The sequence below is a fragment of the Cataglyphis hispanica genome, chromosome 3, assembly GCF_021464435.1.
Source record: "Cataglyphis hispanica isolate Lineage 1 chromosome 3, ULB_Chis1_1.0, whole genome shotgun sequence".
Lineage (NCBI taxonomy): Eukaryota > Metazoa > Arthropoda > Insecta > Hymenoptera > Formicidae > Cataglyphis > Cataglyphis hispanica.
Window position 1 is genome coordinate 6,889,150 of NC_065956.1, and position 22,751 is coordinate 6,911,900.

The 22,751-nt window shown below is 36.4% G+C and overlaps 1 protein-coding gene across 1 annotated transcript; it reads right to left on the minus strand.

The window, feature by feature from the left end:
- Window positions 1-272: 272 nt before the first annotated feature.
- On the minus strand, window positions 273-6,474 carry LOC126859417 (uncharacterized). Its single transcript, XM_050610697.1, has 7 exons — window positions 6,361-6,474; window positions 5,779-5,882; window positions 5,614-5,706; window positions 4,956-5,099; window positions 3,867-3,998; window positions 3,546-3,685; window positions 273-469 (listed from the first exon to the last, which is right to left on the minus strand). Exons 1-7 carry the CDS (start codon window positions 6,472-6,474, stop codon window positions 273-275), a joined length of 924 nt encoding a protein of 307 aa, XP_050466654.1.
- Between the last annotated feature and the right edge of the window lie 16,277 nt (window positions 6,475-22,751).

Sequence of the window (22,751 nt, forward strand, 5' to 3'; positions counted from 1 at the left end):
TCTGTATATATATTTAGGTTACATCAAGGTATTCAGATTATTACGTAAATGTTTTTTCAACGTATTACATTCATTGTGATTATAATATAATATGTTTTTGCTTGGGAAAGCTGAAAATGTACAATCTGGTTCTCATTTGTGAGATTATATGCATGCGGAAATTGCGACACAAGTGCTAATTTTTAACTCGCCAACTCTGCACTCGAGGAGGATAAAAAACTGCAATTAAACCGTGGATGTGTTATAAAATTTTACTCCATTCCCATGCTGTTTCATCGTCTAAGCGCGGTTTTCAATCTCTTGAAGACGGGTGTAGGGTACTTCCTCGGTTTGGCGAGAGTCTTGAGACGTCGGGAACATCTTGCCGTTAACGCCATTGGCGAGACAACGAAGGCGTCCTCGCGTAAGTCCGTCTGCATGCCCGCAGGACGTTGAGCGGGTTTCGCCAAAGCGATTACTCTCTGGGAAGCTGCGGCATTAAACCGGGTTATACCGTCTGAATGGTCAGTCCTATCCATTAACATTGCCTTGCTGCCGCTTTATTTTTATCAACGAGCTCACCGCGCACACGACGCAAGACTAACTGCATTGTATTATGGAACAAACTATTTCGCGCGGTTACCGTAAATGTAATCTCATCTGAATTTCATTTTGCACGAACCACAGCCGCGCGATATTTGTTTGATTAGTTGGTTGGCAGTTACGTTACACGACTATATAATGGCAATGTGAATTAATGTTCTAAACATGCAATGTGTTTGCGCCAGCATCCGTTAATTATAATCGCGCGCGGATATAAAAACATTCATAAATAAATAAATTTTTAACAAACTGTATAAAATGTTTAAGGATCGACCTTTAGAAACATTTATATTGGAATTGTCTTGATCGAAAATAGCGATTTGAATAATTTTGTTATGTTTTCTCTGCTTTCTAAAACGAAGAGATAAAATCATATTTGTCGAAATTGAGATAATTCAATAACATGTGGATAATTCTTTTTAGAACGTTAACAGCATTAACAGCGTAAAGAGAGAATTATTTGATTAATATTTAATATTTTAATCTTCTTTCGCCTTTCCTGAAAAGTATAATATTTTGATTTATGTCTCTTGCTTTATAGCCAGAGCGCGCGTGAAAGATATATTACAAAAGTTGAACGCGATCGAGAGTGTTTTTCACTATATCTCTCTCTCTCCTCTCTCTCTCTCTCTCTCTCTCTCGTGTCCCGTATTTTATTACAGACGGATTTCAATGGAACAATGCATTGTGCACCGACTCGCTCTCGTAGCGTGCGATTATTACGAGAAAATTAAAAGCGGTCGGCTCTCGTCTTACGTATCGCACGCCTTTTCTATTATCGCCGAGAGGCTCGATGGACTTGTACGTTTTGTATCAGGCAACGTCTCGCGCGCGAAATTAAATTCCACGTCAGCGACGAGACGTCGGTTTACGCTCGACGATAGCTCGGAGAGAAACTCGAGGAGGCATCCCCTTAGAAATATGTTGCAGAGAAAGTTACAACACAGGCGGCATAAGACGATACTCAAGTTGACTTAGAGAGAGAAGGAAAAGATAAAGGGAAAGAGAGAGAGAGAGAGAGAGAGAAACAGGGAGACTCCGATTACCCTCGATACACAGGTTTGATCCAACAATCGATTCTCGACTGTTTAGACCCGTTTATTTACGTTCCTACCGCGACGGTTCAAAGGAAAATTAATCTACTGTCGCACGGCCGCCTAGTCGATCGATAGTAGAAGAAGACGTCGTTTAATCAGACGCGGCCGACGAACGCGCCGCAGGACACGGTATACACAAGCGAGATAAGAACTGAAATGACCGATGTATGCAAAAAGTAACTGAATAGAGCTCTAAATTAGCAAGAAATATAAAAAATAAACAATACAATGAAAAAAATATTCAATATTAAAATAATAAAAACAAAACTCATATAACAATCCAATAATAAAAATACAGACTTAATAAAGTAAGGTATACTAATGAAAATAATAATTAACAAAAATGAGATATAATAATAGAGAAATATAATCGCATTTGATTCATATATATATATATATATATATATATATATATATATATATATATATATGCTTAATAATAAGCATTATTAAATAGAATTGCATATATATCTAGAAGAGAAATTATAGAGAATAAACGATGTGGGTGTGCGTGCTTTCGCATTGCAAGCGACACATTTTCGTTAAATAATTATAATATACCGACAAGTGTGGCGAACATTATGATACGAAATAGAGCTATAGGCAAGGCGGTCTGTAGACGAGCAGTACACCAAGTGAAGCAGCATTTGCAGGCAGATCGGTAACAAAACACGTTTCGTGTACTGCGAGCTTAATGTGTAGACCGTGTCCCGTTTATCTCCCTGTGTCTATATCAAATGCTACAAAATCGTTACCACACGCAGTTATGGTTGAACGGAAAGATAACGCGAATTCCGCATTATATCACGCGAGTTTAGTGATATTTGAAATTAATAGTGGAATATTCTCGCGATATTGATCAAAAATGTATATAATACATGAAAAAAATTGTTATTGAATTTTCGCTCAATTAACAATTTCACATAAAAATATTTTCAATGTTGTTAATATTGTAATAAAATCTAACTGATATTTTTCATCAGTGTTTGATGAATATTGAAAGGTGTATGCCTGTTGCGCACCCGTTAAAAAAAAAAAAATGTATATATATATATATATATATATATATATATGTAATAAAATTCATATATATGAATTTTATTTTTATTCCGTATATGTAGAATATGTTCGTGAAACCTCAATGTTACCGCATAAGCTATTGAACAGTCGCGCAGCCACCGAGGAGTAAATCCGTCGTCTTTCCCGACGTATAGAAATGGGGCCAGCGAAATCACGGATTTACTATGCAGGGTGTCCCAAATTCATCGGATATGTACGATAGCCGTAATAGTCCATTAGAAATGATAGAGGATTTATCCCCCCAAAAATTGCAGAAAAATTCTGTTAAATATATTTCTTTCAACAAATAAAAGATCTGTATTTTCTGTATTATTTAATATTAAAAAATAAAAGCATTTTGCCGAATTATATTAATACGAAATTACAAAAGTTTGATTTTTTAGTTAACTCTAATGAGAAATTTAATATTATTTTTTATTTCGAGACATTTAATTTTTAAGACATTTATATAAAAATTTCTATAAAAATTTATATAAAAAAATTTTTATAAAAAATAATGAAAAAGCAAGATTTCCATAAAATACTTGTAAGAGAAAAATACAGCAAATTTGTCATCGAATCCTTAGATGGAAAGATATCCGCATGCTGGGACACCCCATATAAGTCCAGTTACGAAAATCCGATAGCATGTAATAGTATCGGTACAGCGAACTGATATAAATGATAACGGAACCATTGCTCTTCCTTCAAATCGATAGCGATGAATATCGAGCGAGAAATCAGCAAGGGACTGGTGGACGGTAAAACGATTAATAAGAAGTTGAAAAAAGTGCGTGCGTATATTACCGATGGCTTTCATCGCGGCCGGCCGAACGGCGCCTGGTATTTGCAATTTGATCTCCGGTCGTTCTTTTTCAACCGCGAGGCTCTCTATTCGCTTGGTGATCCGATAAGCGAGCGCCCGCTTTGACACCGTCAACGGATCCCTGATTTTTGGTATATCTCGAACAATCGGAAGAGCCAAAGAGTATATACGCTCAATGTCGAGCGGTCTTATCCTTTTCTTTTTCTGAAATGTTGGAGACACACGATCGATTGACCCCGTCGTCAGAAACCGAACACGCTCTTATCTAGATCGATTAGTATTGATTTATGAACGAGAACGACATTTTTCTTACGGGCTTCTTTTTGGGCCTTACGACAATCTTCGGAGCGGCCAGCCTTTCTAAAACCCGCATGTGCCTTTGCCAATCTTCCGGTTTTGTGAGAGCCTTGCGCAGTTTGGCCATTCGTCTCCTCCTGGATTTAGAGCGAAGTATTTTATCGCGGGAATTTAAAATATTTTGTTAAGGCAAAGTCAACTCGGAATATTGATTAATATTTCATTCATATTTTAGTTTAAAAAGCTGCCAACACCAGTCTCTCTGCCCATTTATTTTAATTATATTTTAATTATTTAATAATATTTATAATTCTGTGTGAAAAGAATAGAAAACAATAACAATATAATCATTAAAATATAAAATAATGCACTTATTGATTTTCACGATGAAGAAAAGTTTCTTTTTAAAATGTTAAAGAATTTCTAAATGAAAAATGTGCTTATAATTGTCATGCATTGTGGTGAAATAGCCTCACGTATTACACGGTAAATGGATCGCGGGAAACTATTAAATTGATGCTTTTGAATCACACACAATGATTGTAACCGTTGCAATAAATGTTCAGCGTAAGTGCAATTCCGAATATCATTGAGCACTATTAATAATTAATTCTAGAACACACACAGTATCACGCGCGAACACCATCAATTAAACACAGAATTTGAAGCACCTCGTTCTTTAGCGAAATCGATATAAAAGCTGTTTAAACTTATGTTTTATTATTTGCTAATGTATTGCTGCAATTTTATAAAATCAAATTATTTGAACAAAAAATTAACATCGTTCTTTGGATGTAAACATTTGCGCGGTTTGATTCCGGAACAATTTACATGCAAGTTTTATTTTATTGATATTTGTAATGTGTTATGAAAAATTAAACAACCGTTACTGTGTGTATGTGTTTATGTATATGAATATGCGTTTCATTTTATAATTTCCGTAGCGGGATTGAAATAAACAATTTTTCCGTATTTTTCACGTTTACCGCTGAGATCGGTTACTTGTGCAAATCCGAGGTAAGATTATTTCTAGGATGCGCGTGTCGTTCTCAGAGAAAAACGTGACATGTGATGGTGGGAAATATCGACTCTACTTTTTCCTTGCTTCTCGTTCTTGACGCGCGTTGCAGAATACGCGATACCGCTGGTACCGCGACTTTCGAACCTTCCCCAACAGATCGCCCACGGCTGCCCTCATGGTTTTCGTAGCTGCCAATTTCACATTCTCCAGTAGAATTCTAATGTTTAAGATGCTTTTAAGTCAGCGTACGTTTATCATCTACCAAGTTTTAGCTATCAATTCTCAGCTGATATATTAAAACTGTGTTAAATAACAATTGTAGTTATCAAACATATATTTTTATTTTATATACAGGGTGTCCGGAAGCTTTTGACACACCCAAAGTGTGACGGTAGATTGGGCCAAACTGAAAAATCGAAAAGTCGTATACCATTTTGCAAAATTCCCAATAACTATTGCGAAATAATTATATGTTTGAATTCGCAATAACTATTGCGAATTTTACACAATGGTACAGGACTTTTCGACTCAGTTGTCAAAAGTTTTCAGACACCCTGTATAATTCAAATAATTTTACGATATATACAAATAATATGAAAAATAAATTATAAATTATTGCTTTTAATTTTCTGGAATCGATTATAATATAAACCGGTTTTTTAAATATAAGATTGATTGTGTATTCAATTCAAGATTCTCCCGTCAAGTATTTAGCAAACGGATATATGCACCTTCTTTTGGGTAACGCCAGATCGACAATACGTCTGCTGCTTTTCGCCGCAAGTGTCTTGGGGTGAATACGCGGGGAAACTGGCGGCGCCATGCTGCGATAATAAATTTTGTAGAGGTCTCGCGATAACCTGACGAGGTAGTAGAGCGGACGACTGTGCACTTACGCGGCATCATATTTCTTAGTTAGGAATTTCGGTTGCGCCATAATCCGGATGCGCTTGGTAGCGCGGCTCCTTAGAGCTGCGCGCCGAACTGTAAAAGGGCTCACCTGAAAAATATATAGCTACGTCGATACACAAGTATATGAAGAATAGAGGACACACAAAGGCGCACAGAGACACACTATTCGAATATATATACTCCATCGATCGTTCTCTGAGTTGAACGTTTTTCCACGGAAGAGCGTTCTGCGTCTTTCATGCAACGATCGTTTCATTTTATGTATATCTCAATGATATTTAATACTATAGAAAATGTATTCAAGTACCTACAATAGCTGAGAGGACGAGACGTCTCATTCAATTGTATTATTTTAATCTCGATTCCGAGTTTACTTGATAAATAAGTATGATATAAATATAACTATTTTGTGTTATCAGAATTGTGATAAAGATGCGCAAATGTGTGTGCGAGATATTTTCAAAAAATTACATTCGGCATGTGTTACGTGAAATAATAAAATTTTCGTAAAAATGTAATTTCTTATTCTAATATAGACAAAATAATATAGATGATTGTGAATATACCAGGATATTTGTATCGATTTTGCGAAGCCTTCTCCAATTTGGACGCGCTAATTGCGCGGTATGTTCCTCACGCGATAAATGAGCAAGAGCATATTTAACTCTCTGCGAGGGCATCTTCTTATCGGTGCTCTTTCTCTAACGTTTTTAACGTTTTTAACAAACTTTTTTAATTCTCGGTGCAATGATGAGCAAGCGTTTGTACTATGTTTAAATTAAATTATACTCGCGTCAACGATCCCCGAGCGGAAAAACAGCGTATTTAACGGGGGGCTCATGGGAGAGATATAGTGAAAATTAACTCGACGCTTGCGGCTAACTAACACCGTAATTTTTTCGCCACCACTGTATGGCACGCGGAAATATTTTACAAGGAAATTTTTTTTTTTTTGGGGGGGAGTTTGGGCAGCGCGTGACAGAGAGATGTGGGAACAAAATACGAGCGGGTTGAACGAGCTCGAATTTTGTTACGCCGCAGTTTTCAAGGCTGTCGGCATTTAACGCGATCCGCCTATATCTGTATGTATATATGTACGCACGTGTGCGTGTTACGTGCTTTCTGAAAGCGGCGAATGATGCGTTTTCCGACAAATATTCATCAAGCCCCGTTGCGGGCGTGTCGCAATGTACAGATAACGCGTATAACTATGTGACAATGTTCTCATTCTGCATGACAACAGTAGTAAAATTCGTCGCGTAAACCTCGAGCATTTGCATTCGACGAATATCCGACAAACTCCAAATCACCGGAGAAATCTGCCATGATAAAGTTTTCCCGGTATGTGTTTGTCTAATTGACCGACCGGATTTTCACACGCGAGATATATTCTATACAGAGATCTACGAAAATATACGAGCTCTACATACCGGTAAAATTAAATGTAAACCTCGCACCCTTCGATCCTACTTAAAATGCATACGAGATGATTGAAAACAAAGATGGAAAGCGGCCAATCACGATGAACCGCGACGAATAAACGCGTAACATTATGCATTTTTAATGCGCGATGGAAAGAGTTGAAAGACTCATAATCCAAGCAAGAAGATACTGAAGGAAACGAAAGATGTAATTCTCCGGCCGTATGGCTCGAAGTTTCGATCTAACGCGGATAAAATTTCATCCAATAAAGACGTCTTAGGAAACCAATTGGTTTTATTTGTATCGAATTGTCCAGAAAAAAAAAAACGCACCGGGCCACTCGAGGACTATCGACATTCCTCTTTCTCTCTCTCTCTCTCTCTCTCTCTCTTTCTTTCTTTCGCACTTTCGTCTCCAGCATCTTTTCTTATAGCCATCTTCTCCTGCCGGTTTCAGTTCGTTCTATCGTTTCCGTTTCTCTCTGATTCCGGAACTGACCTCTCTTTCTCTCTCCCTCGCTCTCTCCCTCTCTGTCAACCCCGCATGGGAAATCTCAAATACGAGTCTGTTTACCTGGCACTTGAAATCCCAGCGGATGTCGATGATAAGATTTCACCCCCTACCACCCTCGGCTTGTACCGGTTTGCCACGTCACGTTTACTACACCTTCCCCTACCATCTGACACAGTTCTCCGTTCGGATTATGTAATTTATATCGCGTGCGTTAACTACCTTTGCGAGTCTGACCCTTGCAAGCGCAATAATAGCTCGCCGTATCAGAAACTTGCCCGAGAACTAAACTTATCCTGCAAGCGCTATTTGCGGCATGATTGGTCTCATGATGCATTTATCATTATGTACGTTACGCTATACATTAGTAACAAATAGAGATAATTAAACGTTTCGCCTTCGGCCTGTTAAATCATGAATTTTATTCGTTTGTATTTGGCATGCAATAATATAATGTATTTCTTATCTCCGAAGCATGATAAGGTTTCTCAAAAAATTAACGAATTTTGAAATTAAATCAATCAAAAATTTTTCATTTTTCATTTTTTGAATCTCTTATTTACGGTTATTTTACGGTGAAGCAACTTGTAAAAAATGCATTCTTTTTTCTGAATAAATCAACACTCACGGTGTTAAAATGATAAATATCTTTTTTAGAAATAAATTGTAATGTTTTACGGCTGATGCGTTTTAATCACAGTTTATGCGCAAATTAATTTAACGGAGTGCAAGAAAAAAACTCGGGTTCGGAAACTATACAGTTGTTTTTATATATCATTTGAGACGTTCATGATCGATAAAAAACACCGTATAATAGGAGATATTCCCTTTAATAGCTTAATTTCTCTTATGTAAATATTTCGCTCGTATTTATTTAATGAAACGTCAAATATAATAATTCCCTTTCTTTCTCTTTCTCTTTCAAAATGCAATCTCTGATTGAATGAGTACACACGCGATGCGATGATGAATGTGTCACTGTCTAGAGCAAAAACGTTGTTTTACAGTGAATCCAGTATTTCGACTCTGGGAACATTCGTACATGGTGCAGATGAAATTGGGATTTGTCGGATTTGCGGATATTCCAGCATTGCGTTACGGCCTTATAGATATCCGGATTTTTCAATGTAGCAAGTAATCTCGATCGATGCTCTTTTTTATATATATCGCATCGCAAAAGAGCTATATTAATTTGCTCTGGAATATTTACCATCGCATATTTCAATATTGAAACTTTTATAATAAATTGTGTGTCAATTAACTTGGATACGCAATACTCTATTTTGATATTTAGTCGCGCCTCGGAATTTTCTCTCTTTACTTTACTCATCTTAGACGAGAGATCCGTATAATGCCTTGGAAATTCCGTAGTTAATTTTAATAACGATATTCGCTTCTATTTGCTCGACGGGAACTATATTGAAACTGCCACAAGAAATCGCTCCAATGTTTATGCAACATCGACTCGATCACGATATCTTCTCATAATTCGTATAAGAAATTCGCGCTAACTCGACGCGAGATAAAAGCTATTTACGGAAGTAAATCGGCCGTATAGTAATTAATTAGCGTGTCAATTTAAATTAGTCGTTCCTTTCTACGGCACGACAATTATCGAAACGTCTTATACGTTCTAAGGAAGGTGTGAAAAAATTATCGGTAGGTTCGAATTCACGCAGTGCACCGTGAAATTTTCAGGAGCAGCCTCTCTCTTTCTCTCCTTTTCTCTCTTTCTCTTCCTGAATGCGCAAACTCGTTGGTCGAACTCGAAAAACTTGGAGGATGACCCCATTCGTCGTCGGGATCAGCGCGAAAGATACGACCGAGCGGAGAAAAGTTATCTCGCATCTACAATCGTGGGAATGGGACTCGGAACGCGCGTTTTTCTTCCTCTTCTTCGTTCCGGGATGTCGAATGGCATAATTTAGTCACAATTGCCGTAGAGTTCATAGGGCGGCTGGAATCGCTCGACTCTGTTCGTGTGAAATCATATCGATGCGCGCAGAATCAAGACATTTTTATACGTGCGTATTCAGCGATCGTAAGAACGCGCGATTTTGCCGCTCTAAGCAAAATCATTTGTACGTTTGATAAATTTGTTAACGACAAATAGTTCCTGTAAATTTTATCGATTTTAAGTCAACGGCAATAATTTATTTAATAAATATTTAATAAATAAATATCTCGTATTTTGCCAACTCTATCTCTCTGATATAATTTGTATATGAAAATTTGATATTGCATAACCATAGATTGAAGTAAACATATTTGCAAAATATATAATGATAAATATTTCTGATTCATGAATATAATATCTATATATATATTTTTTTTATATAAATATACCTGCCTATTTTTGTTTCCGCCCATGTAAAATATACAAGAAAGAAGTTATATAGACTTAGCCACAGATAAATTAGTCGTTGCATGTGTGGTACCAGTAAAACTAGCAGCTACATAAATATTTCAGAAAGTTTGTTCCTCATTTTAAAAATTTTCTTATCGCATATCTTATCAGAAGCTATCAAATTTTTTACATTCACTCTGACGCAAATCAAATATATTAGAAGCGCATATCTTGTAATAAAAATTTGAAATGGACAAGTTTTTTTTGACAATCGAGAAAATTCTTCAAATTTTTATTTTAAATAAGTTAACTTTTTCTCAATTATTTTATTTATTTCCTTAATCACAATCACATAAAAAAAAATCTCAAATCAACGCTATTCTGTAAAATAAAATGCACTTATCTTTTATTTATATATATATGCACTACATATTTTATATGTTATATACGTCATATCTTTGTACGTACTCTATACTATATATATATGCCACAAACTAGGAAAACTTTGTCTTTGTGTCGACAGACATTTCGCAAGTAACTTTAATTAGTATCGATAGGTGTAGAAAATATCGACAATGCTCTGCGAACTCAGACGATGGCAAATAGCAATTCTCTGGAAAGTCCAGTAGAAGTTTAACGATTAGTGACTCTGTATATTCGTAAACTCCTTACGGTACCTTAGATTGTCCTGAGATCCTTCAGTGGCCTCATCGATTCACTTAATGACCATTGAGTTTGAAGAGACGAAAAGCTTATTGCCGCGTAATACGATTCGATATATTGTGGATCCTTCATTTTCTTGCATTCGCTCGATGTAAATAAAATAGACGAATATATTGGGAATAATAATACGCGCGTAATTTAATCCGGGAATAATAATAATAACAATGTGAAACATAAGCTTTGGTGAAAAATTGATAACACGATCGTATCGTATGGTACGAAACGTTGTTCGTAATTAATAGCGATCAAACATGCAAATTCTTTCTTTAAAAGATATTTATTTCTAATATCTAATGCGAACGATATTAAAGGTCGCAAATAATGCTTTACGATTCCTTCATGCTGTATATGAGAACATCGTATAATAATTGTCTCGCGCATTAGTTCTATTATACGTTATTCCTAACTGCAACGCCATACTTTCTCATTATGTATTAAGCTCGCGTGATGTTAGACGATTATCATTATCGGATAAGGACATTATCTGGCAACAAGTACGTTGCATCCAAAATTGTACGATGCATCCGCGGCTGTATTAAAGGCAGAAACATTACAGACCGCAAAAGCGAAATAAGAGAGATGATAGAATGAAATATATATGTATTTACACACATACACACACACAGAGTAGGCGGTTTCGCAAACTCGGGCAGATTAACGGAAAGGCGAGGTAACGAGCCGAGATAGCTCCTCTGCCTCGCGAAAGTTGTCGCGAAAATTTTCAGGCGTCTCACTCGCGCATTGCGGCTCGTGTTGTCGTACGGACCCTGGAAAGATAACGCCGCGGGCGTGTGTGCAGGTAAGCGCATGCACGGTATGCGAAATCTGGTGATATAGTACACACGGAACACATACACACACATATATATATATATATATATATATATATATATATATATACGTGTATTTATATATATACGTGTATATATATAGAGGCGTAACCGCGTAGCACATTTTGTGTGGGGCAACGATGTTCCAGGCGCGTCTGGATGGACTTTGTGCCGACGAAGTTTGTTTAAATCCCGTAGTCGCGAGCTTCCCGAGCTTTCCTACTTCCCATTTCGTCATAACGGACATCTGTCGTTTCTCTCTTCGACGTTATTCTCCTCCCGGCAATATTCGCGGCGAGAATGGCAGCAGCCAGGAAAGTAATATCCGAAAGATTAAAAAAAAAAAAAATTATCACAACGTTGATATTAATAAAAAAGGAGTAGCGCGATATATAACACGCGCATCGGAGGAATAATCGATGCCAATTTTATAGCGCAAAAGTACATTCGTGTTGTATTAGTCGTGGAAAATGAGTTCGCATGACGCGCCGAATCCAATGACCAATAATTTCGATTCATGGGGCATTACGGTATTGCACATGCACGGAAGTTAATCGTCCTGTCATGCGACGCTTTATAGCGCGCGAGGATCCGCGTACGCGCGTTTATTATTGGGACATATGATGCGAAAGTGAGAAAAAGAGAGAAAGAGAGAAAGAAAGAGAGAGAGAGAATGAGCGTATGTTCATAATTTCTCTTCTTTTTTCGTTTAAGATTTATAGAGGAGCGCAGTCATTTATCCATCCGCTTATTAAAAGCTTCCGGTGCACGGCTTTGCAAAAAAAGGGACAAAAAATCTGGGATTCGTTATAGTCGATCGATATCCGGTGCACATGATAATTCAACGTTTAACGCGAATTACTGACGTTACCAATAGCGCGTATGCATCATATATTTATAATTGCTTGGTAACGCAATATACGCCGCGTTTTAACCGAGCGTTTTATTTGCCTTTCCTGCATATTGTACATCGAGCAGAAAATTCCTATCGTTATTGTTGCCATCCGGAAATCCGTTATAAGCGTTCAAAAAATGAGATAAATACATTTAGAAAGTATTGTATCTACAATTTTTTCAGAATTATACAGTTTCCCTCTGTGAAAAGATTTTTCTATTTATCAAAAACAATGAAAAAAAAAAAAAGCGCGCAAAATAAAATGAAATTGGAAATTTAAGACACTATTTTGTGATATGTTATATTGACAGCGTTTGGAAATAATTGTACCTATCAATATAAAAAAAAAATGATTAAAATACTCTCACTGATGATTATTCAATATTTGTATTGTTATAGCATAAAAAAAAGATAGCATTTAATCCTCTTTATACTCTTGAAAAAACGATACTTGGTTCTTCATTTATGGCACGCGTGACTAATTAATTAAAAATCTAGAATTCTATTAAATCATAGTAATTAGCGGCGATTACATCTGTTCTTTATAGAAAACTTGGTTGAGAAATTGCCGGTTTGTGTTTACATACACGGACGGTAAGTATTTCGCCGTTAAATGGAGAGAGAGTTATAGCCGGGCAATAAATAATGCATCATGGATGCGTTATGCGGTGTATTCAGCGTATTGTGCTACGGGCAACATGCTCTGTGCTAGACATATTTAACGAAGCAAATAAAATTTTGATTTTGCAGCATTTGGTACGACACATTAGTTAAAACTTAATAATCTTATTGCTCTCTCGTCCGCGATATTTAACTTGTTAAGCCAGCATGTAACGAAAAATCTGTCATGAAAAGCTCACTTGCGAACAGCTTTTATAATGCAAAAGAAGAATATTATTCATAAAAGGGTAGTGTAATCATATTGCATTTCAATTATATATTCGTAAATGGAATATTTCGGAAATATTGCGCTTGTAATGATTTTGATTTCACGCAACAATTAATGATTACTGTGTGATATTAATGATTATTGAAATATTAATAATAAACGTGATGCAACTGAAAATTACTGATTTAATTACTTTTATTAAATTTAATTGGTAACAAAATTAATGATAACGTACAGTTATTAATTAATAACTTTTAATAATAATTTATAATAACAATCATGTACTATACATGTAACGATAGAGTGACAAGAATTATTTTTCTCTCAAATTGCCAATTTAATAAACTCGCTAGAATCATCTTAAATATCATCTGTAATGCCATCCTCAGATATAAACGATAATCGGAAACGATAATCGTCTTTAATATTGCTTTCCTCGTTAATATAGTCTTCAAATTGCAATATATCGTTATGTAATAATATCTCGGAGTGTTTTTTCTTCGTGATCAGAACACGGTAAACGAGAATTTACCTTCTGTCGCGTAACAAAGTAACGTTGGAAGGTAATATCTCAATAATATATTACTTGTATTCCACAAATAATAAAATATTCAAATTGCATAAAATTGAGAAAAATATGATCATAAATAATATAATATTTGATAATTAAATCAGTAATTTAAATTTCAGTATTACCGTGTGTTGTATGGAATCACCAGCTGCAGGAAATATCGTTCCCTTTCCCACGCAGCGAACGGTTACATCCACATTACTATTCCTGTTATCGATTTATTACTCCTGTTTTATTGATATGTGAAAGAGAATATGAAATAACTAAACTGAATTTTTTTTTCTATTATTAAAAAGCCACCTGGTAAATCTCAGGGATTAAATTATAACTTTTTTTCAAAATAGATTATATAAAGATTTGATAATTTTTCATATTTTATATAATGCACAAAAACTATATATTTTTAAAATTATTGAATAAAATTATTTTGCAGAATCTTTTATTAAAAAGTCGAAGCTACAAATTTATTAGTTTGTATATCGATCCTTTCGAAATTTATCGGTCTAAATCTATGCCGGTTACAAATTATACCTGTACCGTACCAACTTAGTACACTTCAACACCATTCTCCATCACAAACAGATTAATTATTTGAACTTCCAATTCCAATATCTCGCACGTCCGTGCCAGGGACTTGCTCCACGATCTCAAATCACGCTATTCGAAAGCGGCATTAGCGGTTGATGATCGCAATGGGAATCGAAGCAAGCCGCTTCGCAAATCAAATAGCTCTATCGGAGCCTCGGCAATCGAATGATTTCGAACGCTCCTACGCTCCACTTCGTCCCGAAACTTTTACTCAACGAAGGTCGAGGGATTAAGAGAAAGATGTAAATAGGGCACGTCAGCCATTTTCATTCATTGGACCTTCTTTTGCGAACAGTGAAATAAATTATGGCCTACTGGAGAGCCATATGTAGATATAGTAAGGTGCGCCGAGCTATTTCGGCCAGTCGTAACTCATATTTACGACCAATGGGAGTTACGCCAACTTTAAGAGGCTGCATAATGAAATCCAGTGGTAGTAACTCCCCTTTTCCCCATCCCCCCACCAACCTTTGCAACTTTACTTCGTTCGCGCACTTTTCCACCTCCGGTTTTCATTTTTATCCCTGTTACGCTCGCGCTTCGCTTCATCTTTGACACCTACGAGCCATCATCCGCCTAATATGCACTCCCGCCTCCCTGAAGAAAGAGGGGAACGAGACGATATATCACTCGCGCCCTCGCCAATCGGCGACCTGGAGCTTTCCTCCGCGGAAAGCTCAGGTTGGAAAGATATGGCCAGAGATATTCGAGTAACGTTCGTGTCTTTTCGGGAACACTCTTGACGATCGCAGATTCTTATTCTAAGCGCGTAACATCTATTCTTCATCACCAATTAAATGTGAAGTGGATGGATCAGCGAGTAGATAGACTCTAGCAAGTTATTATAATAATTCAAATAACTAAAACATTTGACGAATAAAAAATATTATTTTTTCTACTGCATATTAATATTTTTCGATATTAGTTTTTGTAAAAAAAGTAGCGTTAAAAATTGTATAATAAAATAAAAAATAATGTTACAATTAAAAAAAACAAATAAGCATGATTGGCACATCTATTATGATAAGAGAACTTGTAATCTAAGCAAAGTTTTTTTTTTATTAATTAAATTCCGCAAAAGATTAAATACTAGAACTATTCAATGTCTACGCGTCCATCTATTTTCTGCCATGTAGTTATGTAGCTTTAACAGCCGTATCGGTTTATTCTGTAATTGTGCTTCTTGTGTTTTAAGGCTATGTGCACATCGGCAAGCGATAAACTCCAAACTTGCTTATTAAGGAAAACTGTGACAAAGTCGCAATTTAACTTTATATTTGTACTCGAGAGTAATTCGTAACTTCTAACTCGTAATTCTAATTTCAATATTGACAGAAAACTTGTGATTGCTTTTTAGCCATCTCTTACAAAACTATATATATATTTGAGAATTTATTCTTTTAAGATTTCAAATTTAATTAAATTTAATATTTAATTAAATACAATTCAAAGTTACATTTGCAAGACAGGATGGTAACGCTAAAGCGATATTTGAGTTTGAATTTCGTCTAACGAGTTGACTCATCTACTTCACCTTTCCCCGATGTGCACGCGGTTTAACGATCGCAAAGTGCGAGATCCATCTTCCGGGAGAGACGTGCGTCGGTTTCCTTCTAAACAAATAACGAACGCTCGATTACAGTCGGGCCGCGGGAATTTCCGTCTTCGTCGCGCTAGGTATATCGCCGTACATCTGCTCTCGATGACGCTGGAGGTCAGAGCAACTGGCCAGCAACGATACCCTAAGGTCGGTCACGACACCGTCGTTTGTTCCCGCTCCATACGAAGCCCTGGTCACGTTTCTTCCGCGCTTTATGCCGTCCGAGAAGTTCGAAACTGTGGGCCCGGACGGCGACGGGCGGCGAAGAGAGCAGAGGATAAGAGAGGGGTGAAGGGTAGAAACATAAAACTCCAGACAACATAACTCACCCATTTCCAGACTATCCCTTCGAGAAATTATTTTGCAGGTGGATGGGCGGCCGGCCGTCCCGGAGAAGTATTTCTTCACACGTAAGGGAGGATACGCGGAGGAGAAAGATTGTTTGCCTTTCCCGGATGCGAGAGCAGCATCCGCGCGATTCTCTCTCGACGAGAGAAGCCGGGAAGTTTTCCTCTCCTTCTCTCTCTCTCTCTCTCTCTCTCTCTCTCTCTTTTCTTCGGCCCGTTGAAACATTAATCATATCCGCTTTCGCGTCTTTCCGCACCGCGCCGCGCTCCGATAAATTGCCGATGCGTCTGCGGTTAATTAGGCGATTAGGCAGCCGCGCTTCCGCCAGGCGGATTTCCGCCCCTTCCCCCTCCCACCGCATTCTTACATCTGATTGTAACGTTGTAACGGCGACGTGATCGATCGATCGTTGGCTATGTGTCTGCGTATATAAACAGGATAAACCCGATCGTTATATAGGTAACGGTGCCGTTCTACAAAAGTTTTTCCCAGGCGAATTATCATGGAATTAATCTAAGATGGAATTGTGCGCCTTTGGCCGACATTAATTAATCCGAGACATCATTATCGCGAATTGTTCTGGCAGGGAAAGAATAAGCACATTTTCCCTTCCTCTCGACTTCCTTTTCCTAAAGTTTCGTTCGCGCGTTTCCGCATTTATAATTCAAGAAAGATATAACTTACTTGGTGCGCTAATTACGAGTACTGAATAAAATGATTAGTGACCTAATGATGGCGAGATTACTAAATATTGCACTGTGATAGTCGCGCATTATTTTACCGATCACGTTTTCGCGGAGGAGAGAGAGAGAGAGAGAGAGAGAGAATTTAAACGTGACGGTTAAACCGGGAATGAACGTGTCGTAATTATAACAATTCACGTATCTTAGCTATTGCGTGCGAGATAATTCCCGGCTTGAGTTAATTCAATTGTCACATATGTGTATTGACAGACAGACCTCCCTATAAAGGATCTAGCGACGCCGCGGGAACGTAATAATGTATTGCGCGAAATATGCTTAATCATTTCGTAGAATCATTTTGTACTTTTTTTCTTAGATATAAAATTAATAAGATACATATACATCATTTATAAATTTAAAAAAATGTTTTTAAATATGGATTATAAAATTTTATAAAAAATATAATTCTTTTGTGCGTCTAAATATAATTCAAATAATTACAAATTTACAACATGTTTGGTAAATAAATAAATAATACAAATATTTTAACGCGAGCGTTAAATATTTTTTTAAAATGTTTAAATAGTATGTATATATATAATACTTATCACATATATCATATACATAATAGTAAAACAGCACGTAGAATGTTTTATTCTTCGCAGAAATTAATTAGCAGTTATATCCAATAACAAATTCCAATATCAAATAACAAATAATTAGAATAAATAAATAATAAATTACTCACTCTACGGTTGTACTCCGTCATCGTCTCTCAGGTTTCTCCATCTTCCTTATTCCCCACCGTTGCTACTGTTTCACACTCACTCGAAAACGCAATTAATAATGATCGAGCACTCCTTAATAACCAAAATACCACAGTCGCACGGGATTCGTGATAGTGATTACACACGACGCGCACGAAAGAAATACAATCGTATAAAATTACAATCCGTTCGACACTCGCTGTTAACTGCAAACATGAACGCAATGAGCGAACCCCGAATGACGTAATGAATTCGGCGGGAAGAATCCGGCGAGAAGATCAGATAACTTCACGCGTTGCCCACCGCGCCCCCGCAATAATCGAGCGATTTAGACTTTTGTGCATTTTTTGTACGTAAAGATATTTCCGAAAATATAATAGTTGCTTTACCGACTGCTCGCATGACAGATTTCAATCTATAATTTTGCAGAGTATATGTATATGTATGTGCATTTCAACAATACATTACTGATATAAATTATCAACAAATTTACATTAATCTGCGTAACTGATAAATATTCTTAATTCACGACTTATTGTTAATTAGTAATTAAACACGTCGTGACATTATCTGACTTGGAGAATCGATTCGTTTCGTACTCGCGTACTTTCAATAATGACGAACAAATGATATCAGCAATTCATAATCGTTTCAAGAATTGTACATTTTTCATATTAGATAGATATAAAGAATAACGTCTGTCACCTTTAAGTACTTTTCACGGTCGCGTCTCGAAGGGTTATGTGGTGGTTTTCTCAAGGCTCGCCGCGCCAAGGCCACTGCGTGGAATGTAAACAAAGATCGGTATGCGTTTCAAAACAAGCGCGCTGAAGTTTACGCGTATTATTTGATTGTCATTCTACGAAATATTTCGCACATAAAATATACTCATACAAAATTTCTTCTTATTTAAATCATTCGATTTATTTATGCTTTACTGTACTGCGTTCTTAACTCAGAAATAAAGTACAAATTACATTTAAATCAGCACAGTTCAAATGCGAAATATATTTGAATACATGTAACCTTGCCAATCTAGTTGGCGGCGTCCCTTGTGAAGTACACTACATATCGAATGGTGTCGGTAAAGTATCGTAACGCAGTATCGTCCCGTACAGATATATCGCCGCACGGAAGTTGAATGAGATTTAACAGCGAGTTACGCGAGTTTCGTTCGCGATAAGATACATTACGACAGTTCGGGCGAGATTAGTCGCGCGATGCAAAATCGCGCCGACGTTTCGGAGATCATTACTAACGGAAGTTATTCTCGCTCTGGCGAGCGCGCGCTTCTTTTGAGTATACGTTCTTATTGTTAGCTATATAGGGTGGGCTTGGCAACCGACGCGCTGAGAGAAACATCACCGTGTCCGTAATACGCTCGCTATTGCGCCACTCGACTGTGTGCTATTCCATTTCTTTCTACTGCCTTCGATCCACTTCCTCGTAATCTCTATCTTTCCATTTGCGAGAGAACCCATTTTCGCCTGTGATGTTTAAATACGGGATTCTGATGTACGGTATGTATAAAGAGTCGTATATTTTTCTCGATCGCAAATATCAGCGAAAAAAAACTATTTGTCTTCATATCTGTATTCGTGCGTGTGTGTGTGTGTGTTATTAATCGTTTCCGAGTTATAATTGATTGAAAGTCAGGGAAGCTTTCATGGATTAAGCTGTAGGTTTTAAAACACACACATATTTCGCAAAATTTATAGATCGAAATCTGTCACGCGAGAAGTCGGCGAGAAAGCGACTATCATATTTTCGGAAATATCATTACGTGAATATTTATTGTTAATCTTATCTCGTATCGTTATTTACGTTAAGTTATAATGTAAGATACTAATCATTCTCTCTAAAACACGGGCATATCTTATCTATTATCTACATATCTAAAGTGCGGAAAATTCATAAAAGTGTAAATCGCTCGATTAATACCGCGGGGGCGCGGCGGGCGCCGCATGAAGTTACTTGACCTTTTCGCCGGATTCTTCCCGCCAAATTCGTTACGTCATTCGGGATTTGCTCATTGTGTGCATATGCAGTTAACCGCGAGTGTCGAGCGGATTGTAGTTTCGTGCGATTGTATTTCTTTTGCGTTATTTTGCCTTCGCAATAATAATAAAGTGCGCGTCGTGTGTATATCACGCATATCACGAATATCGTGCGATCATAGTATTTTGATTATAGGAGCGCTCGATCATTATTAATTGCATTTTCGAGTAAGTGTGTCATGAAGCAGTAGCAATCTTGGAAGAGAATCGAGAGACAACGACGGAGTACAACCGTAGAGTGAGTAATTTATTATTTATTTATTCTAATTATTTGTTGTTTGTGGATTTATTTATTCTAAATATTTATTGTTTAATTATTTGGCATTAACTATTCATTTCCGCGAAGGATGTATAAAATATTTTATATGTTATTTTATATGACGGTATGCAATAATGTTTTATTCTTTTTAATCTGATTTTACTGAAGTTAATCAATTCTATTTTAATTCGAATTTTCACGGTAGTTAAAAACGCTAACAATAAAAATTAAATGTTGAAATATTATGAAAGAATAATTTAAATCGAAATGAGAGAAATTACATAATAATGTAAAATAGATTATTATCGCAAAACAATTAGATTTATACATAAATAATAAATTTAATAAATTATAAATGCCTCGCACTTTATTGTTCCATTGTGCGATGCTTTCCCGGACTCTCGCAAATGATCGCATGACTTTGCACAATTCTTCTGATGCTTATCTCAGGAATATATAATTAAATCATTAAATAAGTATTTAATAAAAATTAATATTATAAATAATATTTAATTAAATAAAAAATTGTAATAAATACATTTTTATTTTTGTTAGTTATAAAAATTTATGGATAATCTGTAATTTTTTATCTCGCTATGAGAATGGAACGAACCATTGTCGGAGAGTATACTATGAAATCAGTGTGAAATATTTTGTGCTTTTTATTTTAGATGAATTTTGATTATTCTTGATTTGAAAAATCGTATTTTACCTCGTGAAATGCGAAAAAAAAACAGACAAAATATAATTACATCGGCAAAGAATTTAAAAAGTGCGCGATTAAAAATATTTAAATTTAAACCTCTATTTAAAATAATAATTATTATAATTGCAAAAAATACAAATCGTGCAAAATATATATTTTAATAAATAGCCGTCGTTACAATGGACTCGTGAGTTGTCAATCGAAAATGTGACTTAATTATTCATGTAACTCGATAAGCATTATTTATAATTGTAGGGAATGATCGGGAAGAAAATAAAATCGATATATTGGCTACTTGATGCTTATTATTTGATATATTCTTTGCAATTTTAACCAAAACTATAATAAATAAAATAATTTTTTTAGATAAAAAAAAATTAATTTTTTTTTATTAAGAACATTTTTTATGTAAAATTATATATAAAAGAATTATAATTATGAAGGGAAGTTCCGCAGACGCATCTACAAGCCTTGTAAAAGAGAAAGAGAATCGCGATTTATTGCGAGAAAGGAAGAGAGAACAGGGAGGCGATTGCTTCGCCTCTTTAATTATCTCGACCCTTACAAAATCATATTAATAATAGCGAAGAGAGGTGGAAGTCCAGAACGCGTCATCGCTGGAAATGAGACCTTCGTTCCTGAACGATTATCGCTTTAAGGAAAAAAGTCGAGATGCGTACAAAAAAAAGCTCGTTTCATGAATACGCCCGATGCGGAGCGCGCGTACGACAATGGTATTTGCAGGCTCCATTGTTCTTTTAATTGGTTGGTATTCCTCGTACTCGGAGATGCACCGGTTGGGTAAAAACCCGGTCGGCACGCTGTGGGGTAACTGTGAGGCAGGTCGGCTAGGAACAAAGTTATCGCGTTTGTTGAATACTCGTCTCCCCATTGAACGCGACTTCAGGATGAGGAGGGAGAAACGGAATTCACCCTCCTCAGGATGAATATTCGCGCGAAGGATCGAATGCGCCAAGAGCAAGAGAGAGGATTTCTTTAATATATGACACGGTTGCCTTTTTGCGCGGACAGGCCATTCGTTTTGTCGAATATCGTTAGCATAATGCAAGTTCCCTCTCTTTCTCATTCTCTCTCCCTTTCTCTCTCTCTCTCTCTCTCTCTTTCTCCCTCCAATGAGTTGCTACGTTGCGCGATTAGCGTTCCCGGTAGCAAATCCCGTGTAAAAGTAGTGTACATAGACAAGTATGCATAATCGCTTTCCCGAACCGTGCATTATTTATCGCGATTAAATGGAAACGCGTCGAAACGCGTTTTGGAAATTATGGAATACGGTGCGAGAATTTATGAAGTAGACCACGTTCGAAATTTTGCACGCTTCAATGAACTATTGGATAATTAATCATTATCTGCTTTTCAAATATTCATGAAACGATTATCCCGATGTAATATCTCTTTGCTCTCATCACTTGCAAATTATACGATGAAAAATATAAATTTTGATTAATATTAAAAATGGAACAGAAAAAGAAATAAAAATAGAAAGAGGAAGAAAAAGAGAAATATTCGTGTATGCAAAGAGATGGGGAAAAACAAAGAATATTGCTCTCCACTTTTAAACGCTCCGTTCCTTGCAATCAAATTTTGTGCGTTTGGCGAATAATGGCATTTCCCTTTACGAGCATAATTGAATGCACATCGGACAAAACCGCGCTAGCTGAGAAAATCCTTCTACTGCGTTACGTACAAAAAGATCTATGTCGATTTTGTGCATCGTCATAGCCTTTCGAATTGGTACGCTGCA